The sequence below is a fragment of the Elgaria multicarinata genome, chromosome 21 (genome assembly GCF_023053635.1).
Source record: "Elgaria multicarinata webbii isolate HBS135686 ecotype San Diego chromosome 21, rElgMul1.1.pri, whole genome shotgun sequence".
NCBI lineage: Eukaryota > Metazoa > Chordata > Lepidosauria > Squamata > Anguidae > Elgaria > Elgaria multicarinata.
The window spans coordinates 3,529,210-3,553,091 of NC_086191.1; the positions used below are offsets into that span (position 1 = coordinate 3,529,210).

The 23,882-nt window shown below is 46.9% G+C and overlaps 2 protein-coding genes across 2 annotated transcripts; both read left to right on the forward strand.

Moving 5' to 3' along the window:
* Nucleotides 1–1,529: 1,529 nt before the first annotated feature.
* LOC134411944 (cystatin-like) lies at nucleotides 1,530–6,247 on the forward strand. The gene is made up of 3 exons (XM_063145668.1): nucleotides 1,530–1,762; nucleotides 3,700–3,828; nucleotides 5,924–6,247. The coding sequence occupies exons 1-3, from the start codon at nucleotides 1,532–1,534 to the stop codon at nucleotides 6,005–6,007; spliced, it is 444 nt and encodes a 147-aa protein (XP_063001738.1). The 5' UTR covers nucleotides 1,530–1,531; the 3' UTR covers nucleotides 6,008–6,247.
* Nucleotides 6,248–10,780: 4,533 nt separating this feature from the next.
* Nucleotides 10,781–22,923, forward strand: LOC134411943 (cystatin-POGU1-like). Its single transcript, XM_063145666.1, has 3 exons — nucleotides 10,781–11,035; nucleotides 14,146–14,274; nucleotides 22,499–22,923. Exons 1-3 carry the CDS (start codon nucleotides 10,793–10,795, stop codon nucleotides 22,586–22,588), a joined length of 462 nt encoding a protein of 153 aa, XP_063001736.1. The 5' UTR covers nucleotides 10,781–10,792; the 3' UTR covers nucleotides 22,589–22,923.
* The last annotated feature ends 959 nt before the right edge of the window (nucleotides 22,924–23,882 follow it).

Sequence of the window (23,882 nt, forward strand, 5' to 3'; positions counted from 1 at the left end):
ACCCACTCATTATCATCAAAAGCCATTTATTTTTCTGTGAATGAAATTAAATCGCCTCCCTAAAATCACCGTGCAGTCTATACGCCTGTCACAAACCCAGATGTCTATGTGTCTAATGATCGAATCTCCCATTAATTTGCATTAGGGCTAATGCCCATTCACTAATGTAGATCAGGGCAAGTGGGCAATTAGCGTTAATGAAAATGATGTATTTATTGACAGCATTTATATACCGCTCCATATATAAAATAGATTCTAGAGCGATGAACAGTAAAAAGATTTTTTTAAAAAAATAGCCCAAGGACAAATGGAATTCTGGTAAATAATAAAAATAAAAAGTTGGATTGCAATACATTCCCAACACAGTCTATCCAATTGAGTTTGATTCCACAAAAGGGGATGTTTAAGACAATGGCTAGATTCGCTCTAGGTGAGGGCGATATAACGCTGACAATGCCTGGCTGAGGTAGATGTTGTGGGCATACAGCACCTTCTTTCTGCTTGGGTTGGAAGTCATTGCTCCTATACATCTTTTCCTTGAAAAATCGGTGATGATTGCAGATGTTCAAGCACTTTTAAAGTATATTCTTGGGACGCGGGACGCCGAAGTGGACGTTGGGAGCAGGTACAGTTGCAAATAGACTTAGGCAGGGTCTACCCTACTGCTTTCATAGAATCATAGAACAGTACAGTTGGAAGGGGCCTCTAAGGCCATCGAGTCCAACCCCCTCCTCAATGCAGGAATCCACCCTAGAGCATCCCTGACAGATGGTTGTCCAGCTGCCTCTTGAAGGCCTCTTGTGTGGGAGAGCCCACAACCACCCTAGGAAACTGGTTCCATTGTCGTACTGCTCTAACCGTCAGGAAGTTTTTCCTGATGTCCAGCCGGAATCTGGCTTCCTTTAAATTGAGCCCGTTATTCCGTGTCCTGCACTCTGGGAGGATCGAGAAGAGATCCTGGCCCTCCTCTGTGGGACAACCTTTCAAGTATTTGAAGAGTGCTCTCGTGTCTCCCCTCCATCTTCTCTTCTCCAGGCTAAACATGCCCAGTTCTTTCCGTCTCTCTTCATAGGGCTTTGTTTCCAGGCCCCTGATCCTCCTGGTTGCCCTCCTCTGAACATGCTCCAGCTTGTCTGTGTCCTTCTTGAATTGTGGAGCCCAGAACTGGACGCAACACTCTAGATGAGGCCTAACCAGGGCCGAAGAGAGAGGTTTATAACGGTATTGACAACTGCTGGGGCCCAGGACACAGCCCATGTACAGTTTTTTCAACCCATTTGCAAAGTGTTATTCATCCTGCTTAGATCTGGCCTCACACTTCGAGCTTGGAAAGGATCAGCGCCGCACCCTCCATCTCACCTCTCGCAAGGCAGCCGCCCAAAGGGCGTGGCCAGGAGCGGGCCCCCTTACCTGCCCATTCATGCTCTGGCCACCGCGCCATCCGTTGGCTGGCTCCGCTGCGTGGCCGTGGCCGCGCGGGCCTATCAGAGGCTGCGCTCTCTGCGCCTGCTCCTTCGCGCGTTCTCCAACCATGGCGCACCAGCTGCGCTCACCTGTCGCCTCCGCGAGCATCCTCGGCCTGATGGTGCTGGTGCTGGTGGCTCCGGCCCTGGTCCAAGGCATGCCCGGGGGCGTGGAGGACGTCCCCGTCTCCGATCCGGGCGTGCAGCAGGCCGCTGCCTTCGCCGTGCAAGCTTACAACAACGCCAGCAACAGCCCCTTCTACTACAAGGCGCTGCGCATCGTTACGGCGCGAAGACAGGTACGGCCCTGGGGTGCTTCTGTAGGGGTACCGGGGGAGGGGGCGATCGGTTAGAAGGGGAGGCTTGAAAGGAAATCTTGAGCCTCTCCGAAGGCTGAGAAGCGATTTTGTGAGTTCAGCCTTGCCCCCACCTGGCACCTACCAGATGCGTTGGGCTACAAGCCTCAGCATCCCCAGTTGGCTGGGGAAGCTGGGGGCACGTAGTCCAGCACATCTGGAGGGTGCCAGGTGAGGGCCAGGCTCCTCTGGTTCACCGGCCACCCAAATTTGTGGTTTTAAAATTGTATTTTAAATTTGCGTTTCTGCACGGCTGCTGATTTTATCCTGGTTGTGCTTTTATATTGTATTGTATGTCATGTTTTTATACTGTTCGTTTTATACGTTGAATGGTTTTAACATTTGTAAACCTTCGACTATTGGGCGGTATAAAAATGCAATAAATAAATAAATAATGATTGGGAGAGCCAGGCCATTCTTGCAGCCCTGCTAAAAGAATTATTTAGGGCTGTGCACGGACCCACCCACCCCCGATCCGCCCCGCGTCGATCCGCCTACAGTCCACTCCGCTCCACTGCGAAGCTCCAGATCCGAATCGGAGCTCTGCGGTGGGGGCAGGTGGGCCCCTCCCCCCACCTCCTCCGCCATCTGGCAGCGGCTTCAACTGAGCCCGAGGACTCAAACTGCATCCTGGTCTTCCGGTTTGAGTCCTCGGGCTCAGTTGAAGCAGCCGCCAGACTGCGGACTGACGCAGGTAAGACCCTTCCCTCCTGCCCCCTTACCTGGCTCTGCCGCTGTCACCGCCCAAACTGTGGTGGTGGTGCCGCTGCCAGGTAAGGCCCCCCTCCCTCCCCCTTTCCTGCATCCATCGCGTTCTGGCAGTGGCTTCACCTGAGGCCAAGGCTCAAAGCGGAAGGGCAGGCCGCAGTTGCGGCCTGGTCTTCTGGTTTGAGCCTCAGCCTCAGTTGAAGCCACCGCTGGACCATGACAGAGGCAGGTAAGCCCCCCTCCCCTCTGCCCCCTTACCTGGCTCTGCCGCCGCTGCCACACGGACTGTGGCAGCGCCAGGTAAGCCCCCACTTACCTTTCTTTCAGAGCTCCGGTTTGAGGCAAAGGATCCGCCTTCATCTTGATCCGTTCCGTGATGCTCCACTGCCCCCCCGATCCTCTTCGCCTCCGCCTTAAGGGGAGGCGAAGCACCCTGATCCGCTTCTGCTTCTCCGACCCGAAGCAAAGCAGAGCACAGCCCTAGAATTAATCCCCTGCCTTTCCTCCGTGTCCCTTTTTTCTTGTGTGCCCTCTCATCATCATTATTATTATTATTATTATTGATGGTGGTGTTGCAAGCCTGAGGTCAGGGCCGGTCTGCTTTTGCTGATTACTTGTAAACTGCTTCCAGAACCTCTTTTGAATGAAAAGTGGCATAAAACACTTCAAAACACTTTAGGCCAGGCAGTGACTCTCAGCCTAACCTCCCTCACAGGGTTATTGTGTGTGTGTGGGGGGGGGGGAAATGGAGAAGAGGCAGTTCATGTATACCGTTGCCACCTTAAGCTTCTTGGAGGAAAAGCAGGATATAAATGTGACAAATAAATAAATGTACTAATTTCTGGGAGTGCAGCGAACTTTCCATGGAAGTGGTTCCTGAACCACTTTGCAAGGGCTGAGACGTGGCTGTTGTGTCCCCCAGGATGAAAACTGAGCCAGGCAACCCAGGTTCTGGAGGAGGGGTGAATAGGGTGCTCCTTGTGCCGGAAGAAAGGGAGACTCTGTAGAAGATTTGGCGTTCACATCTGGAATTAGGGGCACGGGGCGGGGGGTGCTGCCTCAAAAGAGCAGTAAAGTACAGAAACTGTCTAGAGAGTTGCATTTTCTCCTGCAAACAGTTAAGTACAGGGATGGCACTATGTAAATATTCTCTCTCTTGCCCCCCTCCTCAGGTCGTCGCAGGAATGCGCTACTATCTGACGGAGGAGCTGGTGAAGACCCAATGTGAAAAGACGGGCGGGAGTGACCTGAGCCCAGAGGAGCTGCAGCGCTGCACAGCTGCCCCACCCGGAGAGCGGCAGGTGAGAGGAGAGACCCGCTGTTCACCTGGGCTGTTGCTGCTTCAGGCCTCTGCATTTATTCGGTGGCAATAAGAGTGTGTGAGGCCCTCTGGGCAAAGAAGTCTTTTAAAATGGCTTTGGGGGTGGATTGATCGCTGGGGAAGGGTCTACTTTGTGGTGGCTCCCCCCCCCCGGAACTCCTACGGGTGAGTTAAGAAACAGCTGAGGATTTTGTTAGAGCCCAGGATTGTATAATGCCTAGAGTACCTTCGCTGAGTGAGGCTGCGACTGTTTAAACAGGCCTGGGGGGTGGCTTAAATGTCCTTAAAGGCATGCCTTTTCTGCACGTGTCTTCAAATGTATTTGAACGATATGTTCTAGCAATGTGGCCTGTTCTTATTTGGGACTTGTAATATTTGCACCTCTGCATCCTTTTCTCCACCAATACAACCCTCCTTGAAGGGAACATTACCTTTGCGGAGGCAGGTAGGGGTCCGGTTAGCAGTGGCAATATTTCTGAGGGCAGAAAGCCAAAACGGCATTCCCAGGGTGTACGTGGAGACCAGCTTAACTTTCATTGTCAAGCCCTTTTCGACATAGGGAAAGATTCAAGTTTCTAGTCCCCTTTATGCACTCCAGTCGTGAGCTGTGTGTTCCGTGAACCCAGTTTGCTCCTGGATGCCATTAAAACCACAGCCTGTTCCTGGTACAGGCAGGAGCATTTTGCCCTGGCTCTGTGGTGGCACATGTGTTTTGCAGGGCTCTGCGATTCATTCTTGCCCTCTCCAGGTAGAGCTGCAAAGCCCTGTCTGAAACCCTGGAGAGCTGCTGGCAGTCAGTGCAGGCAATATCAAGCTAGATGATCTCGTGGTCTCGCTCACTAGAAGGCAATAGCAAGGTCTGTTTTCCTTTAAGGCAGGGATGGGGGATACACGGCCTTCCTGCTGTTGGACTACAAAGCCCAACTTCCTAGACCACTACCCAACAACATCTGGAGACCCAAAGATTCCCCACCTCTACTTTTTAAATCCCCCTTATTTCAAAAGTGGTGACTCCGCTTTCTCCAAGCATGGGTGCGTCTTCCAGCACATTATCTCACATGTAGGCATGTTTTTCTTCAAACCACCTTCTACCATTAGGCAGTTTTGGTGGTGGTGGGGAACACTAGATCAGGAAATTGATGTGAGTGGAGGATGGAGAAATTCAATGTTTCTTTTCTCCAGTGCGGTTGCTGTCACCAAACTCTCCTTCTTCCTGCTATCTTCAAAATAACGCACACAGATTGCGACATACGGGCAACACGACTCGTGTTATGATAGTCACGCTTCAAAAATGCTTTAATGTATTGGTCTACACTCTACAACACACTTCAGGACTGTTTTGTGCCTCTGCTGTAAATTGCAGGAAGCTGTCCCTTCCGCTCAGATCTATTTGATGAGGATGATGGTGCTTTTTGGGGGGGAAGGAAACTGGTGCATAGCTTTCGCGTAAGTGTGAAACGTGTTCCGGGTCATAAAGCGGCCTTGATTGCCTGCCAAAGCTGGCATTTTAAAAATCAGCAATCGGTTTGGCCCTCGGTCCTGCCTTTGGGCTGTTTTACCTGCACTGGACCACAGCTACTATCAGCAGTTTGGGTTTCTACTTCTAGGGAAGAGAAGCCTCTGTTCAATTCAAACAGCAAGGAAAGAGGAAAAGGAAAGATGTTGTAAGCCTTGGTTCCTCCGGCCGACTCGCAACCGTTAAACATTTGCTTTCAAAATCTTGGCGGTGGTGTGGCTTTATCACAGTCTGAGCTATTTTGCAACTGTTTTTGCTATTCTTCTTTCCTTCCTTGTGGTGGTGGTGGGCTGTTCTGGTGGAAGCCTTGACTCAGCTGAGTATGAATGGGGTTCAGTTGTGTGGGCAAAAATCACTCTGCACATACTAAGAAACATTTGTCTCTCCCAGCGTTGGCACAAGGGTGTTGCTTTGTAACCAGAAGCTAATAGAACAGTGTTTGGGGCCTGGTCCAGCCCTCCGGGAGGGCCAGATGGTTAATGTGAATCTGGTGATGGATTTTCCCCGAGTCCTAAATGGCTTGACCCTCGTTCTCTTCTCTCCACCCGCCCCCGTACAGGAACAAACCTGCAATTTCCAGGTCCTTTCCCAACCTTGGATGGAAATAAAAATGAAGCTGACGTCCACCCAGTGCATGGCCTGAATTTCACACTGATGGGCAGCTGAGATGGAGGCTGAGAAAACTTGCTAATGACCTTGAAGCAACGTAATAATTCTTTTTCCTTGGGCGAAGGGATTCCTGGAAACAACTCTGTGGAGACAGGGCACGAGAATACTTTGTTGTGCCTGGTCCAAATTTGTAAATGCGGGCCCCGTGCTACACACATACCTCTACCCCATCAATCATGAAATAAAAGATTTCTGGAAGAACAAAGCTTACAAAATTTGCTCGCTCTTGTGTAATTTCTTGGTTCGTCTTAATAAAGATGCTTTCCTGTTTATGATCTGATTTTTTTTTTAATGAAAGTTCTGATGTCAGGGTGTTGAAGCTGTTTCAGTTGAAGAGACAGATGCTAATTTGGAGAAAGTTGTGGGGGCTGTATTCCAGTGAGGGCCCCCCAAAAATGCCAACATATTGATCATGCCAGAGTGCAGGACACAGAATAACGGGCTCAAGTTACAGGAAGCCGGATTCCGGCTGGACATCAGGAAAAACTTCCTCACTGTTAGAGCAGTACGACAATGGAACCAGTGACTTAGGGAGGCTGTGAGCTCTCCCACACTAGAGGCCTTCAAGAGGCAGCTGGACAAGCATCTGTCGGGTATGCTTTCGGGTGGATTCCTGCATTGAGCAGGGGGTTGGATTTGATGGCCTTAGAGGCCCCTTCCAACCCTACTATTCTATGATTCTAAGATCAAAGCTCTGACTGCCGGTAAACCAGCCTTAGGAGGCATTTCTTATTTTCAGAACTGGGTGGGGGAAGAAAGCTGTGCATTTAAAAATATCATGGCATTGAGCAGGGGGTTGGACTCAATGGCCTTATAGGCCCCTTCCAACTGTACTATTCTATGGTTCTATAATCTTAGTGTTATTTTTTTTATGCTTTTAATGGTTTTAATTTTTGTGAACTGCCCAGAGAGCTTCAGCTATTGGCTGGCCTGGTATAAAAATGTAATAAATAAATATTTATAAGTTGTCTTTCCCAAAGAAGGAGGTGAGGAAGGGGGTGTTTATGTCCGTCTCCACATTAGGTGGCAAACTATTCTTGCATTTAGATGCATGCACATGTGTGATTTCTAAACCAGCTCATTGGGGAGGAATTTCACCCCAAATTCCTCCTCCAGCCCCCTGGCAATGCTTGCAGCTTCTATCCCAATGCTCCTTACACATTGTGCATAGTTAAGCCATGGAATTTTCTAACACAGGATATAATGGTGGCCACTATAGTCAAGATTAGACAGGTCTGTGAAGGAGAATGCCATCAACCTCCTCTACAAGGGACAGTTTAATCAACTGGGATTGTTTAGCTTGGAAAAGAGGAGGCTAAGGGGAGACATGATAGAGGTGTACAAAATTATGCATGGTGTGGAGAATGTGGACAGGGAGACATTTTGCTCCCTCTCTCAAAATACTAGAACCCCATGGGGTCATATCCCGTGAAGCTGGTGGGTGGGAGATTCAGGACAAATAAAAGGAAGGACTTCTTCAAACAGCGCATAGTTAAATTATGGAACTCCCTACCACAAGATGTAGTGATGGCCACCAATCTGGATGGCTTTCAAAGGGGGTTGGATAAATTCCTGGAGGCAAAGGCAATCCATGGCTACTAGCCCTGATGGTTGTGTGCTGTCTCCAGTATTCGAGGCAATAAGACTGTGTGCACCAGTTGCTGGGGAACATGGGCGGGAGGGTGCTGTTGCACCATGTCCTGCTTTGTGGGTCCCTGGCTGATGGCTGGTTGGCCACTGTGTGAACCGAGTGCTGGACTAGACAGTCCTTTGGTCAAAGGCAGGATGGTTGTTCCTATGTCCTGAAAACTGCTCTATTCTGCCCAGGGGTTATCTGCTTTGACTTCGCTTCTACAGGCATTTCATTTTTGTTTGCAACTTTGCTTTTGTGAGGATGGTGAATTCGATCCCTTCTCAAATATTTACTCTCTGCTTCCCAGAAACAAAACAATTTCATATTCACCTCCCAACAATGCAGCTGTTTAAGATGGCTCCATTACTACTAAATTTTCCTTCAAGAGCCAGTGTGGTGTAGTGGCTAAAGTGTTGGACTGGGAGTTGGGAGATCCAGGTTCGAGTCCCCACTCGGCCCTGGAAACCCACTGGGTGACTTCGGGCCAGTCACAGACTCTCAGCCCAACCCATCTCACAGGGTTGTTGCTGTGAGGATAAAATGAGGGGAGGAGGATGAGGATTATGTATAAATGCAATAATAAATAAACTTCTCAAACATAGGCATTTGCTTTTTGTTTGCTTCTTATCTTTCTTTTTCTTTGTGGATGAGGGCGGTAAATTTGTCAAACTTTCTCAAATATTTACACTTGACTTACCAATTACAAAGTATTTCATTTTCACTTAATGGAGGGTTAGATGGAGGACATGTAAACAATAGGATCTCACAAAGACTTTTATTGGGACTGATGCTTTTTAACTGAACACCACTTGCCTTAGTCTGCCCAGTGGATGTGGTGGCAAATTGGGAAAAGAAGGAACATTATTTAGGAGGTAGTGCCTTCAGTCTATTTTATTTATTACATTTTTATTTTATTTTATTTATTACATTTTTATACCATCCGATAGCCGAAGCTCTCTGGGCGGTTCACAAAAATTAAAACCACAATAAAACAACCAATAGTCTAAAAACGCAAATACATAATACAGTATCAAAAGCACAACCAGGATAAAACCACGCAGGAGAAATTGATATAAGATTAAAATACAGAATTAGAACAGTAAAATTTAAATTGATGTTAAAATTAAGTGTTAAAATACTGAGAGAATAAAAAGGTCTTCAGCTGGCGACGAAAGGAGTACAGTGTAGGCGCCAGGCGGACCTCTCTGGGGAGCTCATTCCACAACCGGGGTGCCACAGCGGAGAAGGCCCTCCTCCTGGTAGCCACCTGCCTCACTTCCTTTGGCAGGGGCTCATGGAGAAAGAACCCTGTGGATGATCTTAAGGTCCGGGCAGGCACATATGGGAGGAGGCGTTCCTTCAAATAACCTGGCCCCAAATCATTTAGGGCTTTGAATGTTAAAACCAGCACTTTGAATCGGGCCTGGACCTGGACTGGCAGCCAATGAAGTTTATTTATTTATTTATTACATTTTTATACCGCCCTATAGCCGAAGCTCTCTGGGCGGTTCACAAAAATTAAAACCATAATAAAACAACCAACAGGTTAAAAGCACAAATACAAAATACAGTATAAAAAGCACAACCAGGATAAAACCTCGCAGCAAAATTGATATAAGATTAAAATACAGAGTTAGAACAGTAAAATTTAAATTTAAGTTAAAATTAAGTGTTAAAATACTGAGAGAATAAAAAGGTCTTCAGCTGGCGACGAAAGGAGTACAGTGTAGGCGCCAGGCGGACCTCTCTGGGGAGCTCTTTCCACAGCCGGGGTGCCACAGCAGAGAAGGCCCTGCTCCTAGTAGCCACCTGCCTCACTTCCTTTGGCAGGGGCTCACGGAGAAGGGCCCCTGTAGATGATCTTAAGGTCCGGGCAGGCACGTATGGGAGGAGGCGTTCCTTCAAATAACCTGGCCCCAAACCGTTTAGGGCTTTGAATGTTAATACCAGCACTTTGAATCGGGCCCGGACCTGGAATGGCAGCCAATGAAGCTGGAAAAGGACTGGCGTGATGTGGTTTTCCTTGCAAGGGGAAAAAATTATCATTATTAGGGTGACCATATGAAAAGGAGGACAAGGCTCCTGTATCTTTAACAGTTGTATTGAAAAAGGAATTTCAGCAGGTGTCATTTGTATATATGGGGAACCTGGGGAACTTTCCTCTTCGTCACAACAGTAAAAGCTGCAGGTGCCCTGCCCTCTTTTAAATCTGGTCACTCTAGTATAGCTCCTACAGCTTTAACTGTTGTGATGAAGAAGGAATTTCACCATGTTCTTCATATATACAAATGATACCTGCTGAAATTCCTTTTTCTATGCAACTGTTAAAGATACAGGAGCCCTGTCCTGCTTTTCATAGGGTCACCCTATATCATTATTACAAGAACAATTTAGAACTATAAACCCTAGAAATGCGCTTTGTGTCCCAGAACAGAATGGAGCTCACCTCCCTTATTGCTTGCCTTCATTTCAGAAGCTTAATCTGTGTGCGGTGGGTTGTTTTTTTTTTCAAAGGGGGTGGATGGGAACTGTTTTGTTACTGCAGTCATGAAAAGAACGTAGGGTGACCATATGAAAAGGAGGACAGGGCTCCTGTATCTTTAACAGTTGCATAGAAAAGGGAATTTCAGCAGGGGTCATTTGTATGGAGAACCTGGTGGAATTCCCTCTTCATCACAACAGTTAAAGCTGCAGGAGCTATACTAGAGTGACCAGATTTAAAAGAGGGCAGGGCACCTGCAGCTTTAACTGTTGTGATGAAGAGGAAATTTCACCAGCTTCCCCTTATATACAAATGACACCTGCTGAAATTTCCTTTTCAATACAACTGTTAAAGATACAGGAGCCTTGTCCTCCTTTTCAAATGGTCACCCTAAAAGAACGGGGATTTGGGCACCCCTGCTGGTCTCCTGCAACTCGTGCTGAGATGTCCCTTCCGCCCACCTGTGACTCATGGGCCAAAAGGAAGCATAAGCCAGTAAGTCCTTGTGGGCGTGGCGCCGCTCCTCACCTGCCCATTCAGGCGTCGGCTGCCGCTCCCTCCATTGGCTGGCTCTGCCGCGTGGGCGTGGCCGCGGCGGCCCTATTAGAGCAGCCCGAGCGCTCAGTTCTGCGTCTTCTCCAGCCATGGCGCAGCAGCTGCTTCGCTCACCTGTCGCCTCCGCGAGCATCCTCGGCTTCGGCCTGGCGCTGATGCTCTTACCTGCGCTCACTGCGGTGAGCGTGCCGATGCCCGGGGCCCCAATGGACCGGCCCGTCACCGACCCGGGCGTGCAGCAGGCCGCTGCCTTCGCCGTGCAAGTCTACAACAAGGCCAGCAACAGCGCCTTCTATTACAAGGCGATGCGCATCTTGAGCGCGCGAAGTCAGGTACGGGGCATATCTGGGGGTGGGTGGGTGAGGTGAGGCTTGGGAGGAAATCTGGTGCGCCTTCTGGAAACACCCCCCCCCCCCCTTTCAAAGCCTGGAAGAAAAGCTGTTTTTCTAGACCAGCTTTCTCCAGCCAGCTGCCTGCTGGCTGATTTATTTATTTATTTAAAAAAGGGTGACCCTATGAAAAGGAGGACAGGGCTCCTGTATCTTTAACAGTTGCATAGAAAAGGGAATTTCCGCAGGTGTCATTTGTATGCATGTCGCACTTGGTGAAATTTCCTCTTCATCACAACAGTTAAAGCTGCAGGAGCTATACTGCAACTATACTGTGGACAGATTTAAAGGAAGGCAGGGCACCTGCAACTTTAACTGTTGTAACGAAGAGGAAATTTCACCAGGTTTTCCATGCATACAAATGACACCTGCTGAAATTCCCTTTTCAATACAACTGTTAAAGACACAGGAGCCATGTCCTCCTTTTCATATGGTCACCCTATTTAAAACATTTATCTCAGGGTGGCGTACAGATGAAAGCATACAATATAAAACAGCAAATATACCCGGCTAAAAACAAATCATACCATGAACCAAGTTAAAACAAGCAGTAAAACAATTAAAACCGTTCAAAACAATGTGCCATCTTCGTGAATTTCACCATGTTGGACAACAAGCCCCAGTGTCCACCACTAGCAAGCCTGGCTTGGGGATGTTGGAACTGTAATCCGTCACAGCTGGAAGGCACCAGGTTGGGGAAGTCTAGTCTACAGACGCTCAGTATTAAAATCCTGCTGGCTTTTCCAGGGTTCATCTAATTTTAGACTCGGATGAGTCAAGAGCGAACCGTTCTGGCACGCCTAGGGGCAGCTTGTGAAATATTAAGCTATTTATTTATTTATTACATTTTTATACCAACCAATAGCCGAAGCTCTCTGGGCGGTTCACAAAAGTTAAAACCATAATAAAACAACCAACATGTTAAAAGCACAATGACAAAATGCAGTATAAAAAGCACAGCCAGGATAAAATTGATACAAGATTAAAATACAGAGTTAGAACAGTAAAATTTAAATTTAAGTTAAAATTAAGTGTTAAAATACTGAGAGAATAAAAAGGTCTTCAGCTGGCGATGAAAGCAGTACAGTGTAGGCACCAGGCGGACCTCTCTGGGGAGCTCATTCCACAACATGGCTGCCACAGCGGAGAAAGCCCTCCTTCTAGTAGCCACCTGCCTCACTTCATTTGGTTTTGTAGAATCATATCATAGAATAGTAGAGTTGGAAGGGGCCTATGAGGCCATCGTGTCCAACCCCCTGCTCAATGCAGGAATCCACCCTAAAGCATCCCTGACAGATGGTTGTCCAGCTGCCTCTTGAAGGCTTCTAGTGTGGGAGAGCCCACAACCTCCCTAGGTAACTGGTTCCATACTACTCTAACAGTCAGGAAGGTTTTCCTGATGTCCAGCTGGAATCTGGCTTCCTGTAACTTGATTAGTTCATGTCCTGCACTCTGGGAGGATGGAGAAGAGATCCTGGCTCTCCTCTGTGTAACAACCTTTCAAGGACTTGAAGAGTGCTATCATGTCTCCCCCCCAATCTTATCTTCTCAAGGCTAAACCTGCCCAGTTCTTTCTGCTTCTCCTCATAGGGCTTTGTTTGTTCTCTTAAAATCTGCAGCAGGCTGTAAAGTTGGACGCACCTTTCACAAACAACGCTTGCCCATGATTCAATTCTGTGGGGGTATCCTCCAGTACGGCACACTGTTCAGCAGCTAAGGACAGTGGTGAACTCTAGCTGGCATTGAAGTCACATTAAAGGACTAAGCAGGGCTTTTCAGAATTCCTCATTCAGCTCCTCCAATAGCTGTCCCAAGTGCAGCCATTTCTCTGATGAATAGTACTATGAAGGTAGTGGAGGTAGATATATATGTATCATAATTAACACCAAACCATCGGTACTGAGTTTTATTGCCAAAAAATTAGGAATCGAGGGTGCAGCATTAATCAGTTTATCCCTTGCCCCATCCCAGCTTTTCTTTAACTAGGGATCGCTACCTACTCCCCATAGCTCTGCCCCTAAAATTTTGTTTCTGTGTTGCTTTAACCTACACTGTAAATCTTGGTATTGTGACCTGGTCTGTTGCAATGAGCCGTGTTTCTTGCAGTGCTATCACTCTATAGTTGGATCAATAGTTCATCAATTCCATCTCATGGGTTCTATCCTTCCATCTCGCTATGGTGGTGGGTTTTTTTAAGGTTTTATTGTTATATTCTTTTAAATCCAGTTAAGGTCTTTATGAGAATTACTGTATTTATTCCATTTTTTGTAAACTCCTGACCTGTTTTATCTCATGTACAGGACTTTGATAGAAAGTGCTATATAAATAATAATAATAATAATAATAATAATAATAATAATAATTACCATCTCATGGGCTCTAGTAGGGTGACCATATGAAAAGGAGGACAGGGCTCCTGTATCTTTAATAGTTGTATTGAAAAAGGAGTTTCAGCAGGTGTCATTGATATATATGGAGAAACTGGTGAAATTTCCTCATCCCAACAGTTAAAGCTGCAGGTGCCCTGCCCTCTTTTAAATCTGGTCACTCTAGTATAGCTCCTGCAGCTTTAACTGCTGTGATGAAGAGGGAATTTCACCAGGTTTTCAATATATACAAATGACACCTGCTGAAATTCCCTTTTCTATGCAACTGTTAAAGATACAGGAGCCCTGTCCTCCTTTTCATATGGTCACCCTAGGCTCTAGCCTTCCATCTTGTTATATTCAATAACATAATGCCAACAGACTTAGCAGAGTGATTATAATAATCACCCATTTTTGGCTTTAGGACACGCACACACACGCTTGATTTTTCCCTTGCTGGTAAGACAGGGAGTTGGATTATGACATTAACCCCAAGAAGATACAGATTAATGAAGACACAACCATTGGTTACTTCCTTCTCTGACTCTTTCATGGGTGAAATTTGGATGGTAAAAGACTTTGGGGCAGGGACCTAATTTTTTTGGTCTGTGTCAGTCTGCAAAATGACCAGTACGGAGCTGGCTGAATAACAATAGTATTCTTTCTCTCCCTTTCCACTCCCCGTAGGTTGTGGAGGGAATAAAATACTACCTGACGGTGGAGCTGGTGAACACCCTGTGCGAAAAGAGAGGTGGATCCGGGCTGAACCACGTGGACCTGGAACACTGCACAGTTGCCTCGGTCGCAGACCAACGGGTGAGATTAGGAGCTGGCTGCTTCAGGGCTCAGAGTTTATTCAGCAGCAATAAGAAAAGGCGGTTTTTTCTGCCAACCCACTGACCTTGTTCAGACGACGCGCTAAGTCATGGTGGTTAAGCATTTTGAGCTAAACATTATGGCTTAACGTGTCATGCGAACTATCACTTAACGTGTCCTGTGAACCATTCTTAACCATGCTGGCTACATAACCACGTTTTCAACACACTAACCATTTGCTGCAGAAGGGTTAGTGGCCTAACCGTGGTTTAGCGTGTTGTCGAAACAGGCCCACATATCCCCATGCAGATGACCTTGGGAATATGTGAAGATCATAGAATAGCAGAGTTGGAAGGGGCCTACAAGGCCATCGAGTCTAACCCCCTGCTCAATGCAGAAATCCACCCTAAAGCATCCGTGACAGATGGTTGTCCAGCTGCCTCTTGAAGGCCTCTAGCTTGGGAGAGCCCACAACCTCCCTAGGTAACCGATTCCATTGTCGTACTGCTCTAACCGTCAGGAAGTTTTTCCTCATGTCCAGCTGGAATCTGACTTCCTTTAACTTGAGCCCATTATTCCGTGTCCTGCACTCTGGGAGGATCGAGAAGAGATCCTGGCCCTCCTCTGTGGGACAACCTTTCAAGTATTTGAAGAGTGCTATCATGTCTCCCCTCAATCTTCTCTTCTCCAGGCTAAACATGCCCAGTTCTTTCAGTCTCTCCTCATAGGGCTTTGTTTCCAGACCCCTGATCATCCTGGTTGCCCTCCTCAGCTTGTCTGCGTCCTTCTTGAAGTGTGGAGCCCAGAACTGGACGCAATACTCTAGATATTTATTTACACCTTGCCCTTCTTATTTCTTATTTATTTACAATATTTCTATACCACTCCCCATTGAAAATTTTGGAGTGGTGTACAAGATAAAATGAAAATAAAAACAAAATAAGACACTTAAAATACAGTGACATGGCAGGACATTAAGGAAAAGCTTCCTGGAAAAATGATGTTTTCAGGAGGTGCCGAAAAGAGTACAAAGTTGGTGCCTGCCTGACCTCCAGAGGCAGGGAATTCCACAGGAGGGGGGCCACCACGCTGAAAGCTCTTCCCTTGGTGAACTCCAATCAGAGGATGGGTCTATGTGGAACCACCAGAAGCAGACCCTCGGATAACCTCAGTGACCGAGCAGGTTGGTAGGGGAGAAGGCAGAGCTCTCTCAGGTATCCTGGCATCCTTGAGGAGGCATACATGATCCACCTCTCTCCATTTTCTCCTCCTGTGAGGGAGGTTAGCCTGAGAGTCAGTGACTGGCCCAAAGTCATCCAATGAGTTTCACTGAAGAGTGGTGTCCGGAAACCAGTCCTTCCCAGTCAAAGACTCTAGCAGCTATGCTACACTGCTTCTCATTTTGTTAATAGAATTTTGTGAGAAGATGGTCAAGAACTATTTTCCATGGCCAGAAAAATTAGGACTTGAAATAGTGGGTAGAAGTTACAGCTACCTAGATTTTGATGATAATAATAATAATAATTAATAATAATAATAATTTCTTACCCACCTCTCCATTCTGATCGAGGCAGGGCACAACAATAAATGATAAAATACATAAAACTGAATTTAAACATAATATACATTGTTAAAAACATCCTAAAAACATTCTAAAAACATCTTAAAATTCCAGTGGATAGGCCTGCCGGAAGAGATCAGCCTTAATTAATTAAATAGAAGGAAAAACTTCCTGATAGTAAGATCTGTACAACAGTGGAACAGTCTACCTCCAGAGGTTGTGGGTTCTTCATCTCTCATGAATGGTTGAATTGGTTTTTTCCTGCACATCGCAGAGGGTTGGACTAGATGATTCTTGTGGTACCTTCTGACTCAACAGTTCTATGATTCTATGATATGATCCTATACTTCCTAGAGAGCCTTTGTTGAGTGATGCCATGACAGAGTTGTGAGTGGTTTAAACGTGCCAGGCAGTTGTGCCATAATGAATTGTGTCTCCCTGAGGAAGGGACCGTACTCAGTGGGTAGAGCACTTCCTTGATTTGCAGAAGGTCATGGGTTCGACCAGCTGCATCTCCAGGTAAGGCTGGAAATATGCCTGCTGCTGCTACCAGTCAGATGGACCAAGGCCTGATTCAGTATAAGGTTGCTTCCTAAATGTCTCCACATATATCTGGCCCTGTTCATAAGGTCTAGCAACACAGGCCTTGCAACGTCAGCCCATTATGGGATGATGGAGAAGAGATCCTGGCCTTCCTCTCTGTGACAACTGTTCAAAGGCATTGCTCCCATCTTGCTCAGTATTGTTTGCTCTGACGTGGCTAGGGCGACCCTATGAAAAGGAGGACAGGGCTTCTGTATCTTTATTTTATTTTATTTATTTATTACATTTTTATACCGCCCAATAGCCAAAGCTCTCTGGGCGTTTCACAAAAATGTAAACCATAATAAAACAACCAACAGGTTAAAAGCACAATTACAAAATACAGTATAAAAAGCACAACCAGGATAAAACCACGCAGCAAAATTGATATAAGATTAAAATACAGAGTTAGAACAGTAAAATTTAAATTTAAGTTAAAATTAAGTGTTTAAATACTGAGAGAATAAAAAGGTCTTCAGCTGGCGATGAAAGGAGTACAGTGTAGGCGCCAGGCGGACCTCTCTGGGGAGCTCATTCCACAACCGGGGTGCCACAGCGGAGAAAGAACTAGGGTGACCATATGAAAAGGAGGACAGGACTCCTGTATCTTTAACAGCTGTATAGAGAAGGGCATTTCAGCAGGTGTCATTTGTATATATGGAGAACCTGGTGAAATTTCCTCTTCATCACAACAGCTAAAGCTGCAGGTGCCCTGCCCTCTTTTAAATCTGGTCACTCTAGCATAGCTCCTGCACCTTTAACTGTGGTGATGAAGAGAGAATTTCACCAGGTTCTCCATATATACAAACGACACCTGCTGACATTTCCTTTTCTATGCAACTGTTAAAGATACAGGAGCCCTGTCCTCCTTCTTATATGGTCACCCTAGACATGGCAGGACCTTCTAGCGTTTCAGACAGGAGCAGTGGAAGCTAATAGAGGCGAGTAGCTCTGGTGTCAATGGGGCAGTGAATCCACTCCAGATTTCAGTCAGAACCTAAGGAGCTCTCTAAGGGTCTGCTGAAACCTGGAGTGGATTTATTGCCCCACTGGACAGGGAGCCTTCCAAGCACTACCTGGGGACTGAGACTGGAACCTTCAGCAGGCAAAACAGAATCTCTGCCACTGAGCTCTGGTTCTTCCATTAAAAATCAAGTAAGTTTCTAGTCCTCGTCATTCTGAATATAGGACTCACTTTAAATAAGAAGCTGTCTTATCCCAAGGACTGCCCAGGGGAGTTTTACACCAGCTCTACCTAGAGATGTTGGGGGGTTGAACCTGAGAAGTTCTGCCTGGGAAGCTAGCGCGAGGGCCCTTCCCGATATAGGATGCAACGTGTCCCTGCTTCAGCTGCCAGATGGGCGTCAAAACAGAATGTTGCAGTAGCCTCAAGTATCAGCTGGCATACCTGTTAAAGCTGCTCCTTCCTGTGTTTGATGATTAATCCTCGTAAGAATTTAAAGAGGCAGGTTGGGACTGGTGTCATCCGGTTGACATTCCGCTCCAACCCACAACATTGAAACTGGTGATGTTGGGATTCCCAACCATCCTCTTCCTGGCTGACCTGATGTCCTCATCTAGAGATATACCAGAACTAGGGTGACCCCATGAAAAGGAGGACAGAGCTCTCCCAGAACATCTGAGATCTACAAGTTCAATCTCAGCTTTTAAAGCTCAGCTAAAAACTTTTCTTTTCCCTAAAGCTTTTAAAACTTGATGTTACTCAGACTTTAGACTGTTAGTTTTTCCCTACCCTGTGCCTGTTTACCCTACCCAGTGCCTGTTTGCATTCTCTCCCCCTCCTTATTGCTTTACTATGACTTTATTAGAATGTGCGGCAGGGCCTTGCTATTTACTGTTTTACTCTGTACAGCACCATGTACATTGATGGTGCTATATAAATAAATAAATAAATAATAATAATATCTTCAACAGTTGCATAGAAAAGGGAATTTCAGCAGGTGTCATTTGTATCTATGGAGAACCTGGTGAAATTCCCTCTTCATCACAGCAGTTAAAGGTGCAGGAGCTATACTAGAGTGACCAGATTTAAAAGAGGGCAGGGCTCCTGCAGTTTTAACTGGTGTGATGAAGAGGAAATTTCCACCAGGTTCCCCATGTATACAAATGACACCTGCTGAAATTCCCTTTTCAATGCAACTGTTAAAGAGACAGGAGCCCTGTCCTCCTTTTAATAGGGTCACCCTAGGTAAAACACAACCTTTCCCTCATAGGAGAGGGCAAAGGCTAGAACCTGAAAAGGTTTTACTGTGTATGTAATAAGCTGAAGGTTATATATATATATATATATATATATATATATGGAGTTTACGATACTAACGGTAGAGCAGGTGATAAAGCCAAGCAGACACGTGATTTGAGGTAACGAAACAAAATAAAACGTTTATTTTTTGTTTAATAGGTCTTAGTTACTTCAAATTCAAGTTAACCTGTTTAATCTTCTAGTTTTAGTAAAAACAGTAATCTTAAATCTCTTAAAATTTTATTTCCTTCCACTCTCCACACCACTGGATCCTCACTGGCACTCTTAACCCGCTAACCAACCAGCCCCAAGATCTAGACCCCCCCATTTATACTCCCCCCCCTTTCACAGCACCATCAGCCACACCCACTCAGTCCCCCATTCGGCACTCGCTAGACATACCTAAGGGAGCAGAACTGTGGGGTCATGTCACAGTACGCTTTCTGTTTACCCGCCCCACCCGCCTTCCATTTTATAGTTGAAGAGAAAACCTTTTGATTCAGAAGTATAAGAATTGGGTTCACTTGTGTGAGTTGAAGGCACTCTGCGCATGCTCCGAATTTGTTGTCTCTCCAGTTGTGTTGTGCAGATATGTGAGTGAGATGTATTAATATCCCTCTTTATGTGCTTCAGAGCCACGGGGCCTCTGGCACTGAAAATACATCCTGGGGTTGAGACCAGGCTCTAGTTAAGCCTTGATGGGGTGGCCATCAAGCGTGCTTTAGACTCTGTCCAACCCACTTTGGATATAGATCTAAAGTGAGATTCGGACATCCGAAGCAGGTCAGATGGTGTGGCTTCCCAGGCACAAAGCCGATCAGGAGTCCGTTGGACCTCAACCCTTGTTCCCACTTGTTCTCAAACCCAGCAAGCTGCTGCCCGCATATACTGGGTCACGCAAGTGGCTGGGACTTACCCGTCCTCCATGAGAGCTGACATTTTTAAGGAAGGTGGAGGCTCTGCATTGTCATAGATCTAATGTTGTTCACGATGACGGCCATAAGGGGCCATTTCTGGAAATTCCCACCCACCGAATCAGCCCGCCTCGGTTTAGGGTTCCGGTTCGGAACCGAAGCGGTGCATAGCCTTTGTCTGAAGATCTTTATTATTTATTTATATATTTATTTATTGCACTTCTATACCGCTCCCATAGCCAGGGCTCTCTGGGCGGTTTACAGAAATTCTAAAATTAAGGTAAAAACAAGTATAGAAAATTTAAAACTCTAAAACACAGAACATACACACATAAAACATTAAAAACCGATTTAAAAACTAAACATGTGGGCAATTAGGATGTGCCGCCATATGCCTGGGCAAAGAGGAAAGTCTTAACCTGGCGCCGGAAAGATGGCAGCGTTGGCGCCAGGCGAGCCTCGTCAGGGAGATCGTTCCACAGTCTGGGGGCCACCACCGAAAAGGCCCTGTCCCTTGTTGCCACACTCCGAGCCTCTCTCGAAGTAGGCACCCGGAGGAGGACCTTAGATGTTGAACGTAGGGATGGGGTATATTCACGTCGGGAGAGGCGTTCCGTCAGGTATTGTGGTCCCAAGCCGTGTAAGGCTTTATAGGTCAAAACCAGCACCTTGAATTGGGCTCGGAAACATTCAGGCAGCCAGTGCAAGCGGACCAGAGCAGGTGTTATATGGTCAAACCTTCTGGTTCCCGAAATCAATCTGGCTGCTGCATTTTGCACGAGCTGCAGCTTCCGAACCGTCTTCAAAGGCAGCCCTACGTAGAGCGCATTGCAGTAGTCTAACTTGGAGGTTACCAGAGCATGGACAACTGAAGCCAGGTTATCCCTGTCTAGATAGGGGCGTAGCTGGGCCACCAACCGGAATTTGTAGAAGGCACTCCGTGCCACTGAGGTCACCTGAGCCTCAAGTGACAATGATGGGTCTAAAAGAACCCCCAAACTTTAAGTTCCTTTTTGCATATGATCTAGTCCAGTGTGCGGTTTGCCCCATGGCCAACCAGTTGCCCCAATGAGAAGTCCACAAGCAGGACGTGAGCGCAGCAGCGCCCTCCCATTCCTGTGCCTAGCGATTAGTATTTTGAAGCGTACTGTCCCTGATGCTGAAGGCAATAACTAAACATCATGACTACTAGACATTGCTAGCCTTACCCTGTTTTCCACTTATTTCTCTCCCTTCCTTGTGTCGTTTGCATTTTAAATACCTGGGGTGCGACGTGGCAGTCTTGAGCCGCTGGGTATGCCGGCAGGCGCACCCCAAAACAGGTTCTGCTTGTCATGGAGATGTTGCCTGGGGGGGTTCTGGGAACTCCGAGATCTGTCTGTCCGGACTGAATCCTCTCCAGTTATTTTCCGATCCTTGAAAATGGGGAGGGAATCAGCATTCCGTTTGCCGTTCTACCTGGGACGTGTCATTGCATTAACGCTCCAGCACGTCAGTTTCTGTCAGCCCAGTTTTTAATTGGATGTGCGCTTTCTTCGGAAGGCCGTGCTGGAGTTTAAGATTCCAGGCACTGAGTCATTTCTAAACACGTGAGAGGCTCCCAACTAGGTGACTGTGATTTTGCAAAGAGCCTACTGCGTCCAGCCTACTGCTAATGTCCAGGGTTGCGTGTTTCAGTGATCTCTTTCCCCGAGAGCAGTGTGGTGCGCTGTGTTAGGCTGCACAATGGGCCTGCTGCCCTCACCAAGCCTCTGGATAAACGGAGCTCTGGCTTCTTTTCAATCTCCATGTCTTGAAAAAGTGCTTGGTTTCAGTGAAGACTTGAAAGAAAGTTGGGTGGAAAGGCAAAGATACGATGGTGGGTTTTTTGTTTTTGTTTTGCATTGGGTACAGCAGCGTTCCCCAACCTGGTGCCCTCCAGATGTTTTGGACGGTAGAGCTCCTGCATTGCATTCAGAAGGTCTCAGGTTTGATCCCTGACAGCATCTGCAGAAAGGGCTGGAAAATCTCCTGCCTGAAACCCTGGAGAGCCATGGCTGCCAGTCAGTGTTGACAATACTGGACTGGATGGGCCCAGTGTGTGCCTAACACCCATGAGCCCCAACAGCGTGGCTGATGGTCAAGAATCGTGGGATTGGTAGTCCAGAAACCTCTGGAGGATACCTGGTTGGGAAAGGCTAGAGTGGAGACCACCAAGGAAGAAGCAAGAAGAACATGTGGGGAGGAAAACCCCACACAGGGCCTAGAGGCAGGGAGTGGCAGAGGGGTTGATGCTCAAACCATCAAGGGATCTCTGAACCATCAAGGGATAGCACTCTTCAAGTCCTTGAAAGGTTGTCACACAGAGGAGAGCCAGGATCTCTTCTCGATCCTCCCAGAGTGCAGGATGCAGAATCATGGGCTCAAGTGACAGGAAGCCAGATTCCGGCTGGACATCAGGAAAAACGTCCTGATTGTTAGAGCAGTACGACAAAACATCAGGAAAAACTTCCTCACTGTTAGAGCGGTACGACAATGGAACCCATGACCTAGGGAGGTGGTGGGCTCTCCCACACTACAGGCCTTCAAGAGGCAGCTGGACAACCCTCTGTCAGGGATGCTTTAGGGTGGATTCCTGCATTGAGCAGGGGGTTGGACTCGATGGCCTCAGAGGCCCCTTCCAACTCTACTATTCTATGATTCTAACTCAGAAAGCCAGTATGAGGTGGTGTAGGGTGGAGCGAGACCAGCGAGAGGGTGGAGGTTGACCCAAAGCAGTTCTCTACATCTTTGCCCCGACACGTTTGTATGACTTTACTCTAACATACACCATAATTTCCAGTTTATGGATGTCTGTTTGTGGATTTTCTCCCTTGAGTCCTAACTTCCTGGATCCTTGTTTTTCTCTTTTCTCTCCCCGTCCAGAAACAAATCTGTGAATTCCAGATCTGGTCCCGGCCATGGTTGAACGACACACGGTTGGAGGATATGAGCTGCAAAGCGGCGAGTTCTTGAACTTGACGCCAAGGGGCAGCTGAGCCAACATACTCACTGATGCTGCGAAACAAACTTGGTGCAATATAATCCCTTTTTTCCCTTGGGCTTGGAGGTTTCTAGAATTCACCGCGTGGCGACTGGGCCCCAGCAGAACGAATCGTGAAATTAAACGTTTCTGTTTTAATTGTGAAATCGCACTTTCTACGTCTCTAAAATGATACCAGTAGGGATTTTTCTGTCCTCCGTCTTTGCTAGTTTTGTTTCAAAGTGGCATCCACCCTGAAGAATCCTTCAAAACCTGCTGAATCTGTTGTAATTTGTTGGCTCGTCTTAATAAAGATATTATCCTGTTGAAGTTAGGGTTTGTTTTTGTTGGTGTTTTTTTTTAGAAGAAATGGATGGAGGCAGCTCCAAACATATTAATAAATAGACCAATTTGCTTTGGGAAAGAAATATTATGAATATTATAAATGTTACACAATGAAATGAAGTGTTTTGGAATGTGTGTCACCACCACAATATGCCATTGATGTGGTAATCTAGGGTCAGAGTTAGTGCTGTAGAATGAGGTCTTCTGAAATGTGATAGTGGGGGAATTCTGCCCCCCTGGCAGATGATCTTCTTCTTCCTCTTCCTTTTCTTCCTCCTCCTCCTCCTCCTCCTTTTTGCCCAATACTGGGCCTATGTTACTGTAGGCTTCATAGAATCATAGACTAGTAGAGTTGGAAGGGGCCTCTAAGGCCATCGAGTCAACCCCCCCCCCCCCCGCTCAATGCAGGAATCCACCCTAAAGCATCCCTGACAGATGGTTGTCCAGCTGCCTCTTGAAGGCCTCTAGTCTGGGAGAGCCCACCACCTCCCTAGGGAACTGGTTCCATTGCCATACTGCTCTAACAGTCAGGAAGCTTTTCCTGATGTCCAGCTGGAATCTGACTTCCTGTCACTTTAGCCCATTATTCCGCGTCCTGCACTCTAGGAGGATTGAGAAGAGATCTTGACCCTCCTCTGTGTGACAATCTTTTAAGTATTTGTAGAGTGCTATCATCTCTCCCCTCAATCTTCTCTTCTCCAGGCTAAACAGGCCCAGTTCTTTCAGTCTCTCTTCATGGGGCTTTGTTTCCAGACCCCTGACCATCCTGGTTGCCCTCCTCTGAACACGCTCCAGCTTGTCTGCATCCTTCTTGAATTGTGGAGCCCAGAACTGGACGCAATACTCTAGATGAGGCCTAACCAGGGCCGAATAGAGAGGAACCAGTACCTCACACTATTTGGAAGCTATACTTCTATGAATGCAGCCCAAAATAGCATTTGC

Bases quoted from the DNA above. Each gene is read 5' to 3' on its own strand.
- LOC134411944 (XM_063145668.1), top strand. From the start codon at position 1,532: ATGGCGCACCAGCTGCGCTCACCTGTCGCCTCCGCGAGCATCCTCGGC. The intron at 1,763-3,699 runs GTACGGCCCTGG...CCCCCTCCTCAG, and splicing joins TCGTTACGGCGCGAAGACAG to GTCGTCGCAGGAATGCGCTA. The intron at 3,829-5,923 runs GTGAGAGGAGAG...GCCCCCGTACAG, and splicing joins CCCCACCCGGAGAGCGGCAG to GAACAAACCTGCAATTTCCA.
- LOC134411943 (XM_063145666.1), top strand. From the start codon at position 10,793: ATGGCGCAGCAGCTGCTTCGCTCACCTGTCGCCTCCGCGAGCATCCTC. The intron at 11,036-14,145 runs GTACGGGGCATA...CACTCCCCGTAG, and splicing joins TCTTGAGCGCGCGAAGTCAG to GTTGTGGAGGGAATAAAATA. The intron at 14,275-22,498 runs GTGAGATTAGGA...CTCCCCGTCCAG, and splicing joins CCTCGGTCGCAGACCAACGG to AAACAAATCTGTGAATTCCA.